At 34.4% G+C, this 18,274-nt stretch overlaps 1 protein-coding gene across 16 annotated transcripts in view; it reads right to left on the minus strand.

Moving 5' to 3' along the window:
• The window catches only part of Gtdc1 (glycosyltransferase like domain containing 1), a 472,440-nt gene that overhangs the window by 332,785 nt on the left and 121,381 nt on the right, over positions 1-18,274 (minus strand). For 15 of the 16 annotated variants that reach the window (XM_063259040.1, XM_063259037.1, XM_063259038.1 and 12 more), the window contains 2 exons: positions 15,612-15,676; positions 12,421-12,613 (listed from right to left, as the gene is read on the minus strand). In XM_063259040.1, the coding sequence (XP_063115110.1) occupies positions 12,421-12,599 (179 nt within the window). In that variant the 5' untranslated portion in view covers positions 12,600-12,613; positions 15,612-15,676. Of the gene's footprint in view, positions 1-12,420; positions 12,614-15,611; positions 15,677-16,955; positions 16,980-18,274 lie in introns of those variants that run through there. The other variant, XM_063259041.1, reaches the window with a different exon arrangement.

Below are 18,274 nucleotides of genomic sequence, written 5' to 3' on the forward strand. Positions count from 1 at the left end.
CTATTCAGAATCTCATTATTTCTCTATTAAATGTGGAAATTCAGTGATCTTCTCTAACATGACCAATGGTTTCCATCCTATATTGTTATAATAGGCCTAACTAGTTTTCCTTACCTCACTCCCATGGTGTAACCATAAGACTCACTAGGGGTTTGCTTGCAAAACATCATTTCCCCTTCATTAAATACCTGCTGTGCAATTTTCTTTTTGCTCTGCTATGCTTAAATCACATAAATTGGTTGGGGTTGAACCCTGTTCTCAATTCTAAACTGGCTATATTACCAAAGCCTGGCCATTTGTAATACTGCATGACATTCTGCTACTTTAACAAGTTGAAAACTCACATGATACAAAAATGTTCAATTTGGTACTGTGTTTAGAACTACTGAGAGAAGAGTACCATTTTTCATAAAGTAACTAAGATGGTGGAAGGCAAGCTTAGCTGTAAGAGTAACCCATGTAGACATGGCCTACTTACAACAGCACCAAAATACCAGAAAGTAGGACAAGAAAGCAGGCAACTCAATAATGTCCTTAATTCACTACCAGAGTCAGTTTTGCCTGCTGTCAACCACCCTTAAGATTTCAGTTAGAGATGACTTACTATCATTCCTTTACGTTTAAGTGATTATGAATTGAGATTCTATTACATGCAACCTGAAGAGGCCTGAATGACATAGCCTTCATGGGATACTCATCACCAGAAATAAAAGTGCCCCAAGACATAATTTTGCACTTAAGAACACACATGAATTACAAGAAATCTGCCCAGGATCTCAACCTGACTACTCAAAACTACTCCTATATATGGGTATATTCTAAGTCAAATTTTATTTTCTAAACATTTTCCTATTTTTTCTGTATTAATATATTTGTTTACAATGCTTCTTTCTGCTTTAATATACTCTCATTTCATCCCATCTAGCAAAATCTCTAATATCCTCTTAAATCTACCACAGAACTAACTGAACAAGAACTGAACTATTTTGTGTGTTTCTTTAGTGAGGTCAAACATCTTCACTTTGAAAAGGCACATAGATAGCCATGAAATTTTTAGGCTGGAAAAGACAACATGAACAAAAAACAAGTGACACCTGGCAACTCCAAAGACAGAAGAGCATATACAGTAAAATATACAGCATATACAGAAGAAATATACAGTAAAAGCTTGGTTTGCAAGCATAGTTAATTCTGGAAATATGTTTCTCATCTAAAGCACTATATAACAAAGCAAATTTCCCCATAGGAATTAATGAAAACTCAAGATGATTTGTTAAACAACCCAAAAATATTCGTGCAAAAATGATTATAATCCTATAGTATAATAAAAAAATAATGAAGAAAATACAAAATAAAGCATAATGAAAATTTTAAAAAATTATCCTTCACTTACCTTAGGAAATCTTCATGGCTGGTATAAGAGAGACAAAAGACAAGGTTATTGTGTAGAATGGCTTTCACTATCACTAATGGAATCATTGCTGTCTACTGGCTCAATGAAATCTTTCTCTTTCCATGCAGCCTTAACAAACAACTTATCCAACAACAGACACTTTCTTTAGCTTTCTTTTGAGAATTTTGCAGATATGTGATGCTTCACTGTTGATAAGTTGATTTACTGCTCACACTGCTCTAGCCTTATTCAAGTGGTACTTTTCTATAAAATTTTGTACTGTTTTCCAACTTCACACATCTCCCTAATCTCATCATAGGTGAGGGATTCATCTGCCTTTCTCTACTCCTCTTCTATAGACAAGATCTCCTCTTGCTGTTTCTCCATCAGTTACAAATCTATCAGTTCCTTGGTGATCAGCATCTGATCATGTTCCTCTTGAATGTCATCCTCATTACCTCCAGTCTCCTGGTCTTCCCCAAAGACACAACTGTATCAACAACTGGCTGACAGTTCCTGTTATGTTCAAGAACTCAATCAGGCCATAGTTTTCTTCAAGCAAAACTGAGAGTTTTTTTTAGTGACCTTATAACCAGGCTTTATCAATAATGTTGAAGCAGTTCAGGATATGGAAATGACATTTTCAAATCTGTCAGAGGGGAAGGTTTCTTGCTCTGTTCACCTCAGAGCATTGCTGAAATAGAGCTCTGAGGTAAATAAATCTTTTTAAACTTCAAAATTGCCTGCTGATCCATGGGCTGGAGGATTGGAATGGTGTTCACAGAGAAGAATTTAGCCTTAATGAACTCAAATTCCTCCTGTAAGTCATCCTCAAAGCCTGGAGGACAATCAGGAGCATTATCCATAATAAGCAAGGCTCTGAATGAAAGATTATTTTGTAAAAGGTATTTCTTCACTGCAGAACTGAAGACCTCACTGATCAAAACACAAAGACCACTGATCAAGACACAAAGAACCTGACACAAGCAATCCAACGCTTGGTGTTAGACCACCACATAACATTCAACTTGCTCTTCTACACCTCAAATTTTTTTGATGGCTCATGGATTTTTGGAATAATACGTGAACAATGGCTTCACTTTGAAATGCCCATTTGCATTAGCACAAAACAAGAGAGTTAGATGGTCTTTCATGGGCTTGTAACCAGGCACTGTATTCTCTTTTCTGAAATATAGGTTTATCTTTGGCAACTTTTTCCAAAAAAGCCCCATCTGATCACAGTGAAAATCTTTCTTCTATAGGTAACACTCAGAAACCATAAGCTCTACAAGTCCATAGTGAACACCTCCGCTACCTTAGTGTCTGAACTTGCACCATGCCTCACAACATTATGGATGCCACTTATTTTAAAGTTCTCACATCATCCCTGCTTGCCTTGAAGCCTTCTTCATTCTTTGTTGACACATTTGTCAGTTTACTTACTTACAAATATAAGGCCGTTGCCTTCTGATAAAGTTCTCAAGCACAGTGTCACCTACAAGTTGCTTGTTTTATCCACATGAGAAACAACTTTTCTGTATCTTCCAGAACACATGGCCAGTGTTTTGATATGATATTCTCTTGACTCTTTTTGCTACATTTTCTTTCTTAATACTGTGCAAATAGTCAATGTAGACTTTTTCTAAAATCCTGCAATTTTGATCACTCACATAGTTCACTCATACTTCTCAATGATTTCCTTAACTTTCACTATCATCACCTCCTTCTTATCACCCCTCTTTTCAATCTTTTCTGTACATGGGGCACATTGATATGCTTATACAGATATTGACTACAATACAATATTAATAAACTCTTACATATGCTGTATTTAATGTAACTGGACATAAGCAAGCAGAGGAAAGGGTCTATATCTATAGGCTGCCTGACCTACAATGAAGTAAAACATTCCTAAGCTCATTCCTGTGTGCAAATGCAAAGGACTGTCCATAGGTTCTCTGAAGTGACAAAAAATATACTAGTGCCAGTTGTAGGCACCTTCCAACATTCCAAAAAATATCACTGATTACTGGCATGAGAGATAATCACCCACAATCCCAGAGAGAGAGAGAAAGACAGACAGAGTCACATACAACTTGTATTTAAGACATCTCCTATTTATCAAGTTAAAATTCATGTTGGCTCATCTTCCAGAACATTCACAGAACAAGTTACTCACAATTCAAGGTTCTGTTCTCCAAAAGTCTCAAACTTCTATTCTCCAAAAGTCTCAAACTTTAAAAATAAAAGTTGAATACAGTTTTAAAACTAAAAGGAATACACAAATTAGACCACAAAGATAAACAAATAAATAAATAAACTCTAAGGTTAAAAGAAGCAGTAGTTGATAATAAAGATGAATGAGAGAATAAACTTATCCTTCATATTATAATTCCTTATATCTTGATGCTGAATTTAATTTCTTGCTCACCATGTTTCACAGAGCTCAAAAACAGATAAAAACCAAACACTAACAGTTATAGATAGAAACAAAAATTACTCTAAATGATGAGGGAAGAAGATACAGCTCAGCAGCAAGTCCCCTGCCTGGGAAGTGCAAGGTCCAGAGTTTAATTCCTGATATGAAATAATAATAATAATAATAATAACAATTAATGGCAGTGCTGGGAATAGAATCCAGGATTGTTAATTCCCCTACTGTAGTATGTTGTTTGTTTCTGTTACATGTCATTGTTATATTTTAAACTCTTTTATGTATATGTATAATTTAAAATATTACTACTGATTACTTGAAGATTCATTCTTGGACAGATGCTAAGCCAGAGGCTAAAAATACAAAGGTCTAAACAAGCTAGTTAAGTGATATAAATTTATGAAACAATGGTGACTACAGGTGCTTGTAATCAAAATGAACAATGTCTGTCTAAAAGCACTAATTTTTTTTAAATGTTCAAATAATTGGTATGGCCACACACATGTGCCAAATTCTAATCCTAATGGTTTCTATGCCATAAATTAAAAGGTTCTGTTCCTGGGTGGTCACTGCCAAAACTGAAAGTCTTTAAAATGAAATCATATAAAATTTCATAAAATAACACAGGCATATTCTAGATTCTAGAAAACTTCCTGAACTTTAAAAAAAATTTAGGCAAATCCTAAAAAAAGTGTTACCAAAATTTATGTAATAATAGTTATTTTTATAGTATGATTAATATAACCCAAAAAATAAGTGAACAAATGCATATGGAATTTTCTACTTTAATCCCACAAAATTCAGTAACGTGGGCTCCTAAATATCTCTAAGCAAGTTCTACATGAAAGAAACAGCATAAATGAAACAAAGAAGCAAAATTAACAAAGCCAACTGCTATCACATTTTCTTTTATTTTCACTCTATAAATTCACTCATTCAACCATGTTTACTAAGAAGCTACTACAGGCATGCAGCATGGTTGGTGTTTGAATAAAATGGTAAACAAAACAGATATGGTATTTATCATCATGAAACAATAAAATGAAGAATGGGAGAAAAAATAGAAATAATCACAAGTCATATGATAGGGGAGATACTAAACTAGAAGGCTGATTTTTTTGATAGGATATTCAGAGAAGAACTCTCTGAGAGGTGCAGTTCAACCAGGACTTGAATGACAGGGAAAAGGAACCACCAAAAAAACAAAAGATGTGGGACCGTGACACATCTACACATTTGTGGCTAAGGGAATACAAGCAGTATCAGAATCTGAGGCAGCAAAGAGTTTGATATTTCAGAGTAAATAAGGCGAGGGCCACTATAGCAAATTAAAAAGTAGTAGAAACAGGAAGTGAAGATGCAGACAGGTCCAAGATTGTGCTGGCAATAGCACACTCTTGTGTGTTTTCAGGACTTACACATGAAATGGAAAGCTGCTGACAGTTTTAATTTAGATATTATTCAAGGCTATAAGTGTTAGCAAATTAGTACAGGTGCTAAGCTTATTTTTCATTTACAAGGGTTTATTAAAGACTTACTATTCGCTATATCTAAGTTTGTCAAGGCTGATTTTCTGTTAGCTGAGCTAGCATTACCACTGGCTCTTAATATAAAAGCTATTAATACAGATAAAGAAAAGAGTAAGTGAAACAAAGCAGAAAATTTCAAAATGATATCTAGTTCAGGGGATTTTGGTCAGGCCACTCTACATTCTGAATTATAATAGACTTTTCCTAAAGAGGAAAATATAAAATTTTTCTGAACAATATTTGCTGAGAAAAAAGGAAAATATGCAAGAGATTTAACAGGAAGAAATAACTAAAATGTAGGACTACACATTATTTACAGAGATGAAAATATGAAATAGACACACAGCTTGTTCATGTGCAGGAGTCCTAAACCAGCTCCCACCTTCCTCTTGCAGGTATCACTGGGTGCTGGCAGCCCAGGAGACTTAAGAAGTCCATCATGTGGCTAACCATCCAGGCCTGAACAACAAGGCATATAACCAAAGTCAGAAATTTAATGGATAAGACAATGCACACACAAAACAGTAGGAGACTAAATCTGACCTCCAAGAGAACAAAGCAAGCATTAAAAGTTCGTTAAGTAGGAGACTCAGGGGGAAGAAAAAGGCAAGAAAGATCTGCCTCGGGGCTTTTCTACCCAAATACATTATGTGAGAAACGAGACCTGAGCTCTGTATAGTAGCCAAAGAAAATATATTTTCATTGATTAAAACTTTAATAAAAGCAGAAAAACTTTATCAACTAAACAAACATTGGAGACAGAAATAGAATTAATATAGCAATTCCTAAATACATTTTTCTAAGCAATGGAATTATGATGAAGACACTCAAAACCCTAAAAATGACTACAGTTTAGACTAATGGTTTCAATTACTACATCAAAATTAAGCATGATACTTATAAAAGCAAAATTGCAAATGTATTTGTAGTCAGATCTTCTTGTACAATGGCATATCCTGGATCCATTTTAGATATTTTCTTCTCATTTTCTATTCATTTAGAATAATGGGTTTTTTTTCTCCAATCTGAAAAAAGTGTAATAAACATTCAGGTTGTCCTTTAAAATATAGTTGTCAATTTCAAAGAGGAAACACACAGAGGATTTGCTCTGGAGATCTTTAAGACACGGAGTTTGTTAGAAATAATGTCTGTATCCATATGAACTATTACCTGGGGGGCTATATACAGACTCTTATGTGTGATATTTTATTTCATTTTTTAAATAAACTAGAAGGGATATTAAAAACATATACTTGAAATTGCATTGCAGTGCTTAACCCATTGGAAACAGTGGGTTCACAGTGTGTGCTACTAACTGCAAAAACATCTTTAAATTACCAGATTTGGGAAAGAATGAATTCTGAACTCAGTAAGAATACTTGACCGAGGTAAAATATTATGTAGGAAGCCTTAAGGGTCATACACAATCCAGAAGGCTAGTGTGTACTGGCTGGTCAGGGTAAGAAGAGTGATGAAAATAAACTGAAAGAAAATCCTGTAACAAGGCAGCATAGAATAGGAAAGCACATTGGCTGAGCAAGTAATAGGGAAATCTCAGCCAATTCTCAAAAATTCCACAGATACAGTTAGATGAGATTATGGAACCCCACACTGCACCTAATGACAAAATTAATTATACTGCACAGTACATCATAGAAACCTCAAGAAGTGCATAACACTTGTAATGATACAAAGATAGTGAATTAGTCAGTGATGGGATGCTGTCTTTGGCCAAGAACCAAACTAACCAAAGAACCTCCCTGTATTTTAATTTGAGGGTAATCTGGGAATAATAGGTATTAAGTATCCCAAATAGAAAATGTCTGTTGTCCATTCATCAGTCTACACTGTGAATAAAAAAAAAAAAAAAAAAAAAAAAAATTCATACGTAGTTCCCTCTTTGCATTTTAAGGAAAACCCTGAAAAGAGGAAAATTCAAATGATACATGACTTCTTTAGCTGAAAACCACAGGGACGTGTGCTGAGAAAAAAATGAAATCATCACAGATTTACAGTCCTAGAAAAGCTCTTGATTTCCAGACTCCAAGAGTCAAGACCAAAAGAAGCACCACACCCTCTTTTAAAAGTAAAACCTAGTAATACATTTTTAATCAAGAGGTACTTAGATTTAATTTAGTTCATTTTCCCTGCTTCAGTTGTGAATTGAGCTAGTGTAGTGGTTAAGAGCATGGTCTTTAAAAAAAGGAACTGTATATGGCCTTTGCAGATGGCCAGACTAGAGCTCAAATCATTTATCCACCACTAAATACTTGTGTAACTCAGTAGAAGTAACTTGATTCTTGAAGCTTTAGTTTCTTCCTCTCTAAAACCAGGGTAATAATATTTAGTTCCAGGATCAGTGAATGCCTGCCACATGGTAAGTATTCAATATGTTACCTATTAGTAGAATTATTTAATCCTATTAAATTTTGCTCTGGTTGCTACAGAGTTATAAAATTACTCCCCTACATAGGCGAACAACACCTTACCCACTTACAAATTCTTATTTAGTTTTCTTTGTTTTTAAATAAGAGAAGACAATCTACTCTAAGATAGGAAACAAAGCCGACAATTTAGCTTAGCCTATATAAGCTCCAGCCCTGCAAGCTTGCAGTTCGATCCGTGGTACCAAAAAAAAAAAAAAAAAAAAAAGGTAAAGAGATGACAGAAAGCCACTCTGGACGAGTACAGAGAATTCAAAAGTGAATTTTCCCATTATTTACTTTTGATTTTGTTCTTCTTTGTTCTTGTCCTTTTTTGAGAGAGTTTTCTTATCATAATCAGGCTGTTCTTAAACCCATGGTCCTCCTGCTTTAGGTTCTAGAGTGCTGGGATACAAACATGTGTTACCAGGTTTTACTTTTATTCTCCCAAATAGGGAGAATAAAAAAGATGTCTCTACGATTAAAACTGGATGAAATTATTTAGAAAGTTACATTTTAATCAAAAGGCAAATATTTAATTATAATTTGTCAAGCAATGAAAAATCATTAATTTGCAAGGAAGAACTATTTGAGAAAATACCATCTTACTGATAAATCCAGCTATATCAACTAGTCCACTCATATCTTTATCCCAAGGGCTACAAGTGTAAAAATAGGTAATATACCTTCTAAAAGTGATTATTTTGAAATCATTACAATCACTGTTTCAGAGTAAACAGTTCACTTGAGGTGGGGGAAAATTAACATACTCCATGACAAAGAATCTGTTTAGCAAAAGACATCAGTTATGATAGCATTAAGGAAAACAAACTGTACTACAAATGTGAATAATTAAGTATCACATTAAGCTCTAACTTGACTTTATGCATGGCATCCCTGATTTTCCATTCACTCAGTTTATTTTCTATCCACTATTTTACTTTCCACACCATGGACATTTAAATAGGCTCATTTCAGTGAGGGAAGGTATCATAATGATTATCCATTAACAGGTAGGATTTACGAAACTAAAAGAAACAGGACATCTAAAAAAGAAGACACTCAACCACACAAAACAAAAGTTTGGAAAGAGTGAGAAGTAGAACAAGGGGCAGTATATCAACCGAGGCCAAATTTCCTGACAATATGTAAATGTTTGTTTTATGTATCAATTAAATAAATAAAAATGAAATTGATGGTCGATGTATCCCTGGGAACATAAGGGAAGGGGAAGGAAGGGATGGGAGGGAAGGGGAGGAGAGGGGAAGGGAGGGCAAAGGAAAGGGTGAGGACTTAAGGGCAGAAGGTGCTGGGGAGGGGGAGGTGACCCAAGAGTTATTCCTTAACTCTTATTTGCCATAATTTTAGGAGTGACCAATCCTAGCTGCAAGAAAAGCCGGAAAAATCTGGCAAAAGAGAATGAGATTGTCATTACCAACTTTGGTCGGTCATGCTTCACTAACAAGAACTGGGTACTTTAGTCACACAAAAAACACCTGTTAACAAAGAAAAAAGGCTGTTAACTGGCCAGAACCACTATCTACCACAGTATCTTAGACAGAGCCAAATATGTAATTATAACCATCAGAGGGTGAAAAAGTCACTGTAAGGAAAGGTTGTGGTTTTTTGTTGTTGTTGTTGTTGTTGTTGTTTTCAGTTCACTAAAGCCACAGTGGGGGAGGGGAAGAAATGAAATATTCTTGCTGCTTAGTCTAAGGTATACTCTAAGAAAGTGGAAATGTTTGATCTTGGAACAATGACGTGTACACCTCAGAACACAAAGCTAAACCCTCTCCTCAATCCCATCCTGGGAACCTTTCTCTGCATTCTGTGGTTTCCACAAAGCAAAGATTTAATGTAATCTAAGAATTAAAATAATTATCAGAAAAAAACTTGCTGAGCTTCTGTAGTATGTAATAAAACTGAATAGCTCTACTGTAAATCATGATGTATTCTTTTAGCTGTCAAGATATAAAGGAATCAAACTAATTACTTAGGCTGAAGCAGTTACTCTTTTAACAATTAAATATTTTCTGCATAATAAGCTTATGACAATATCAACTACACGTACCGAAGCTGAAAAATAACATATACACTGACATCCAAGGTCTTTCTTGTCAGACACATTCCTGTGTGCAGTCATTTTGTGTAATAGCCACTATGATTGCTTAGTCATTATAACTTTAGAATTTGGGTGACTTTATTTTCAAAATGTACAGAGTAAGTAACTAGAATGCAAATACTTTTTATTATTTCGAAAGTTTCTATAGAGATCACTTTATTTGACTATAACAAAAAGTTGTACTTCAATCTAGGATTAAGTCAGCATATTTTTTAACTTAAATTTCAACCTGCTGATATTTTTCCAAAAGTACTACAAAAATCTATTTAGTAAGGAGTAGGCAAGTTATCTTTCATCAAGTTGTTAAAATGTTAAATACATACATATTTGGAAAAAGTGTGACCACATTACTATAATGATAAGTAAGCTGTGCAGATTAAATGGCCAGGCTTGAAAGATGATAGACACTGAGTCAGTCAGCACAGAGTTTATGGCTAGCAACAAATGAAGCTTTAGACCATGACCTTTCAGAAATCCATGTCTCCAATAAAACCCTTTGAAGAGCATGGTGACACCTAGCCTCAAGTGCTTCAGCCTTCAGAGAAGAGTGTGCACATGAGGGCTTGCACACTCCCCACAGATGGGTACCTTGGTACAGGAATCCAATTCAGGAAAACAGAGTGATGATAGGAAACCAAACAGTAGATACAGAAAAGGTTCATTCCCATGTTCACAGCACTGCAGAAATTATTTTGAATAGTAATGTTAAATGGAAATTTGCCATAAACTGAACTGGATTACTCGATGTTAAATAATATAACATAATCTCCACTATAAAAATACAATCAAATGAAATGCAAAAGCAACTACAGTTATATTTTAACACATCAATAGTCTTATCTATATAAATTTATATCAGCACATTCACTAAAACATCATACCAATAGTCAATCAACAATATTCATTAGTGAGCTGGATGTGTTGACACACACCTATAATCTCAGCATTTGGGGGGGCTAGGATAAAATTATTGCCATCAGTTCAAGGCCAGCATGGGCTACATGGTGAGTTCAAGGCCACTGTAGGCTACATGGTGATATCTTGTCTCAAAAACAAAAAGAAATTCACTAGTGAGATCAGAATATAAAGCATTAAATGACACATGGAAGAGTACATTTCAGATTTTTAAAATGTGAAAATTCTCAATATGTATTAAATAGCACTTTATCTTAAAATTCCAGGAAACATGTACTGGTTACTAACTATTATACCTGATAATATGAATCCTCAGGCATTATACATGGTTTTGGGTTACTCTCTGAATCCCCCAAATTACTACAATGAATAATAGCCTATTATTTACATCATCAGCTGCTGTCTTTCTTCTGGTTGGTCCAATTTAGACACTGCCAAGGGGTATGGTTACTGGAGCCAGGCTATCCACAGCTTGCAACCTGCCCTTCCTCTGACAACCTGCCTGTACTCACTTCATTCATTATAAGCCTGATACTCCTCAGTCCTACTGAGGAAATCAACATCTTTATACACAGAGTGACCCAGGCTGGTAAGAGTAGCACATTCACAAACCACACTATTTTGATCTTCCACTGTTTAGCAAAAGGAAGACGTATAGAAACACAATATGAACAGAGAATAAGAAGGGAAAGACATTCAAGGAGATTCCATTCTACCTGTCCCTCCCCTCCAAAAAATATGACCTATAGTTCTACACGTTCTCAGTGAGTCCTGTATACCCTTTCTGATAGGTCTCTAGTTGCCGATCTTCTAACAAGATAGAATCCAGAACTGTGGTCAATGCACCACAAAATCTACACATCCTTCAAGAATAAGTTAAATGTTAACGAAGTCAACTTTTCCATCTTTCAGTTTGTCACTGAAAACAATCAACTTTTCCAGCTTTGGTACCCTAACTGCACTTGCATGACTACATTTATCTCTAGCTCACCAGTCTTTAATGCTTGGTCATAAATATCTATCTTCTCCACCTTTCCCCTCACCCAGCACAGAGCAGATACAATGAAATAACTACAATAGTATCATCACTTTTTTAAAAGCATCCAAAATAGTATCATAGGTGAGAGAACAACAACAAAAAAAAGTATGCCTACATTCAAATCTCATCTCAATTCAAAAATTGTCACCCACACCCACATGTACAGAGAAGTCACAAGACAATTAAGAAAAGACCTATCTATAAATTCTAAATGAGATCACTTTACCACTGACCAAGTATTCTGAGATTATAAGTTTACTCTGTTTCTCTGCTGTCTCTAAGGAAATATCTATTGCTATCATAATGATTAATTTCACAGTTAGAAAAATTCTCAAAAAGGGGATAGAACTGGGAGTAGGGTGCATAGCTGTAATCCCAGTGCTATAGAGGCTGAGGCAAAAGAATCACTGCAAGTTCAAGCCCAGACTGGGCTATATAAGCAAGTTCCAGGACAGCCTGAACTACAAAGTGACACCCTTACTCAAACCAACCAACCAACCAACAAAAAGATAATCATAGAGAAGCAATATCAAGCTAAACATGCATCCCAAGCTCTGATAATTACCTGTAATGCTCACTGATGGGAATATTCTGAGAGAAATACAAAGCTGCTGTCCGCGCTCTCCAATGCCATTTCTTTGCAGGAAGGGTATAAAGGACACAGTTTTGTAACTCATTTTGGAGCAGATCCACCAGCTCTTTATGTGAGCCTCCATAGAATGCCTCAATGATGAGGATACTCATTGCTAGATTCAAACCTTTGAATACAACAACAAAAAAAAAAGTGTAATTTTTTCAAATATATACATAAACATGGCATTAAAGTAAAAATAAGATTAAATTTCACTGTGAAAAAATACCAATAGTTTAGTCACATGATTTTTTTTTTTTTTTTTTTTTTTTTTTTAAGGCAGGGTCTCACTATGCAGTACAGGCTGACTTTGAACTTACTTTGTAACTCAGGCTGGCCTTGAATTCACAGCAATTCTCAGCCTTCTGAATGCTGGGATTACAGGCATGTGCAATCATACCTATCACATGACTTTTTAAAGAATACTTATTCCACCTTTTAAAAAGCATGAATACTTAAATCTTACATGTTTATCATCAAAATTTTCACACTACCTTAATAAGAAATTAAAGTGTCTATTTTTCTGAAGTCTGTTTTCTTCATCCCCTAAGATTACTTCTACTATGACTTACTTTTATCTCCTCCCCAAGAATCTCAAAATGCTGTCCTGCTATGATCACTCACTTCCTGGATGGTTTGGCTGTAAATATCATTCAATAACCTCAGTGCCTGTTTGACCTACAGTTCCTGTCTTGGATAATAACTGAACTCATCTCCTGATGAAAGCCTCCACTTCAAGAGCTCTTCATTTGTAGAGGCCTTTTCAGTTTGGAAGTTTTCTGATTTTATATTAATCCACATTTACATTTAACAGCTCTCTCCATGCCTAATGAATCTATAATGAAAAGAGGGAACATTTACATTTAAAAATTTGTTTTATAGATAAAATTTTAAAATAAAATTTCATGAGATATTATGCATATCTTGAACACTTCCCTGCTACAGTGTATTATCAACATCCCCTTTCCAAACAAACATTAAAAATGCAAAATAAAACCACCAAGATTCTGTAACTTTATATAATACCCATTATAAGAGGAATAAAGTTATAATAATAGAGTTCTTAAAGCCTTGATAAGATTCCATCACTGAGAATTGACTTCCAATCAATTTTTCATTTTAGTAAAACGATTTTTGTTCATGTTCTCAGTGAAATAAAAATATATGTATAAATGCAAAAGCTTTCATATACATTTGAAAGTATATGCTATTTCCTGTGAGACATAAGGGAAAAACACCATTCTGCGCATGAATGCTATGTAGCTTAAGAAATATTCCAGATGTTTGAATTTTGTTTTATGAGTGAAGTAAAATACCATTCATTAAACAGTATATTGCTTTTTAAAATAATGCCACCCTAAAATTATTACTTGCAATGACTCAATAATGCTCTTCATTAATAAAACTGTATTTCACCTTGCTCAAAGTAATGCCTATTTAAACTGTATTTCAAAGCAAAAAGTCTAAAGTGGTTCTCAAATAAATGGCTGTCTGACAAAAGCTTTCTTTTTGATATATGAATCTTCCCCTGCGCATCTGTTGAGAAACTGTGACTCGTGTGTGACTATGTATGGGTATGTGTGCATGTGTGTGTTTTACTCATGTAAATTAAAGGAAGTACAAGTTGTACTTCAGCTTTGTTTCCTTCCTTCTTTCTTTCATTGTTTTCTTTCTTTCCTTTTGTTTTGTTTTTGTTATTATGCAGTAGCAGGGACTGAACCCAAGGACTATGTACTGAGCTATATTTCCACTCTTTTTCATATTCATTTTTTAATTTTGAGACAAATTCTCCCTAAATCACCAAGTTGCCCTAGCTGCATCAACTTACCTCATGCCTCCTAAGGTACAGAGACTCCATGTATGTGGCACTAAATTCAGTAGCTCTATTACATTCTAGTTTTATGAACTTGTACAGGTTTGGAGATCTCAGTCAACCTTCTCTAAAACTGAGATAACCATATTAACCTCAGAAGTGTATTATGGGGATAAACTTAGGTATTAAATGCTTGCAAACAGAGTCTCTAGTAACTTTCAGTTGTGGACAACTATCCACAAGGTATAGCTGAGAAAATCGTATGTACACATTCATTGAAAACACAGTGGATATTACCCATTTCTCATCTGCAGCTTGCATTTCAAATATGAATTTGAGAGTCCTGCAGGTAATGTGGGTAAGAGATAAGCTTGGAGGCTGAACTATACAGAGCTCAATTTTTTTCAGACCTGCTGGAGACTTTGCTTTAATAATGCAGTGTTCACTAAGTTTTCAAACATACTCTAAGTTCAACAAAGTGGTAGCCATTAATCTTTCAAGTGATAAGAAATTTCTAGAAAGAAACTCAGAGAACCGCAAAAGGAAATTTTGAAAATTATACCAAACATTTCAAGAAAGAGGAGATTAAAAGCATTTTTAAAATTAATTTGCTTACCAGATCACATCATAGATATCTGCTATCTTTATTTCCTCTGACCTAATCACACTAAGGTGTATATGCCCTGTTTACTCTTAAAAGGTCACTAAATGGCTTTGTAAAAAATGACTTGAGACATTTTCCCAAGTGACAGAATATGACATAAGCCTCTGTAAAGCATATCTTGCTCATATAATCTCAAAGCAACATCAATAGTAGAAAAAAATAGCTTTCTGATTCTTCATCATTCTGCCCTTTCCATGATTTATCTCAAGTATGCATCATGGTATAGGTTTATTTTACAGATATTTCTTAGGGGTCTGAATCACAAGTTATCTACAAACCATCAGCCACTGTGGAGACTGTATGTGTAGATGCTGCTGTAAACTCAAGACTCTCAGTGAGCAGACCTGAAGACCAAGTACGTGGGAGGCTGAAAAACAGAAAAGGGCACACACGCACAGATTCTAGCTATAGAATATTTCCACCCCTTTAATAGCTCTGTAAGAAGAGTGAAACATACAGGCTTGAAGTAACGTAAGCTTGAGCATTTTTCTAGTGGCCAAAGGGTGTGTCAGCATTTGAGGTATTTTTCTAGGGAGACTAACTATGTCCTACCATCTCTGAAAACTATACTTAGTGGCTTTGATTCATGGAAATTTGTTCTGCTTGTCTTGTGGAGACAGACATAGCAGGGCAGTTCCTCCTACTTACTTCTATCACAACTTCTGCGACAAGAAGAAAATGTGTTTTTCCCTGCAGTCTTCTTGAAGAATGACCTGGAACAAAGATAATTCCCATTAGTTGCATTAAAAAAAAAAAGAAAAGAAAGAAAGAAAAGAAAGGAAAAGCTGATTTCTAATATAAGATTCAAACCAAATGTTCTTATGGCACATTAAAGTGCAGTTCAAATATTTTCACTATGCTTAGAGTTCTCCTTTAGAAAATACTGCTTAAAACAAACAGGGGTGAGGTAGCAAAGAAGCCGTTTTGCCTATACAGTGGTATTTGCTCAAATGTAAATGGATTACACAATTTGGTGTTTTAGAATAATTAGAGAAAACTGCAATACCAAAATACCACCGAAGCTCACAAGCATACAAGGTGAATGAAAACACTTTTGGACCACAAGCAATGGCTAGCAAGGAGAAAGGGAACAACAATAATAAGGCCTTCACGATGAAAGCACGACCTTCAAATGAAGGACAGGATCTCCTTAATGGTAAGAGGCCAGGGCCAGGTATCCATCAGAAGATGGCTCTGAGCCTATACAAAGTAAAATCGCTTACACAGGTATCTGAGTTTATGAATCTGTTAAAACACTGTCGTAAGTGCTACCACAGACCTTAAACCCTGAAACCTTTGAGTAAGTTTATCAAAATAAGAGTGTGTGACATTTTAAAATAAGCAAAAGAGAATACTAATCAGCCAGCCCATGGTCTTTCTATACAATATTCAGAATATTTTGTGACATTAAAGAAAAAAGTACATGGCCACTACATCTTGCTGCTTAAAAAGGCATATAAAACACTCCAGATAAATTTTTAGCAACTTTTAAGTTTTTCTGGTTGAACAAGTAAGCTTCAGAAAGAAAAACTCACTCTCCAGCACATTTTTCCCCAAGGACACCAGATTAATGAAAATCTACTTTACTGTTAAGCTTTATGAAAGTTTAACTCATTATCAATACTACGATTTAATGATTCATAGTTAAACGCTACATGTTCTATTTGGCAATATAAAATAAATAAAAGTGATAGCAATGACAGAGAAGTTTTCTACCATGTCAAATGATATTTAAGATTTCCAAAAGACAAAATGATCTATTTAAGAACTATCTAACATACTACAAATTTACATATACAATGAAAAAGAAATAAATTATTTTTAAAAATCACAATAACATTTCGTACAAATATTGACCAAAGTGAAAAGGTACCATTAGCACCATCTCAATTAAAATCTAATAAAGCAGTGATAGGATAGAGAACAAAAGTAGCCTGAAACCAATGCTCTGAATATTTTTAAATTTTTATTAAAACTTTTTTGTCACTTTACCTGCATTTATTTTAAGCTTGACCCAATTTCTTTATTCCCTGAGCCAGATCATTTTCAAGGTGAACTACATTTTTGCGTACCTCCGGTAGCAGTTACAAATGCTGTGTTAGTTGAAAAAAAAAGATATATGCAGGAAATTTGCAATATGTCATTGGTTTGCTTTAAAAAAAAAAGATGTCCTAAGTATAAATGAATCATATTAATTTAAAAATAATATAACTAAACTGAAGTCATAAAACCCGTATCATGTATGATGTCAAGGCAGGTGCCTATATTATTCAGATAATTTTCCAATCAAATACCCATTAATAATTGTAAATCACAGGAACTTTCATACTAATATATTCCATAGACACCTTACTGCTACTACTTGTAGGAAGGTATATAGTTTCAGTGATCATGGTTTTAACAGTTTTAATCCCACACACATGAGAAATTGGTTCCACAAATTAATCTGCACATAGCTTGATGTCTTAAAACTTCAATTAATTGCTGAATACATATTTTATATTTATCTATATTCAGTCTTTGGAAACTTACATCCGGCAGAACAAAAAATCAGTGAGCTTAACACTAAACAGTTAAATAGGACATAGTAAAATTTGAGTAGGCTTTCCCAATAGGTCAGCAAAGATTTAACTGGTATTTTCTTTAGCGGACTTTTCTCCGCCCCTTCCCTTCTGTACCTCCACTAACTGACTCAAACACACTTAGGATCTATTTAAAAAGCAACTAATAACCCAGCAGAGTAAAATAGGGCAGTGCTGAGACAAGCTAGCATTACCTTCCAGCCTACTCACTTATTTTAATGATTCACTGGGAAAACCCCACTTGTTAAAATATACCTGAACTCTCACTAAAGACTAAAAAATAAGCACATAAGAAATTTTGCTTTGAAATATGTTACCAGTGATTCCCTTAACAAAAACTATTTTGGTTTCACATGAAGTAATAATACATTTTCCTTTTAAAAATTTCCTTAAAGTAACAAAGTACATTTGAGATATAAGAAAAAAAAAAGAGAGATTCTACTAAAAAGTCATTTTTTTATAAAAATCAAGAATAGCAAATTTACCTTAAACTCAAAACATCTGATCATAATCTTTAAATACTGGAATATGATCCAGCAGCAAATTCAAAATAAAAATCTTACCATCTTAACACTATATGCAACAAGAAACATTCTATATAAAATATTTGTTAAATTGTCAAAGAGTAAGGAATAAGTCCTTTTCCTCTCAATTTTAGACTGAAATTAAGCAGATAATGCCTAACAGAAACATTACTTTTTATTTGGTTATGGTACATACAATCTACTA

The sequence above is a fragment of the Cavia porcellus genome, unplaced genomic scaffold (genome assembly GCF_034190915.1).
Source record: "Cavia porcellus strain 051 isolate PalLab524CR breed Dunkin Hartley unplaced genomic scaffold, mCavPor4.1 scaffold_12, whole genome shotgun sequence".
Classification (NCBI taxonomy): Eukaryota; Metazoa; Chordata; class Mammalia; order Rodentia; family Caviidae; genus Cavia; species Cavia porcellus.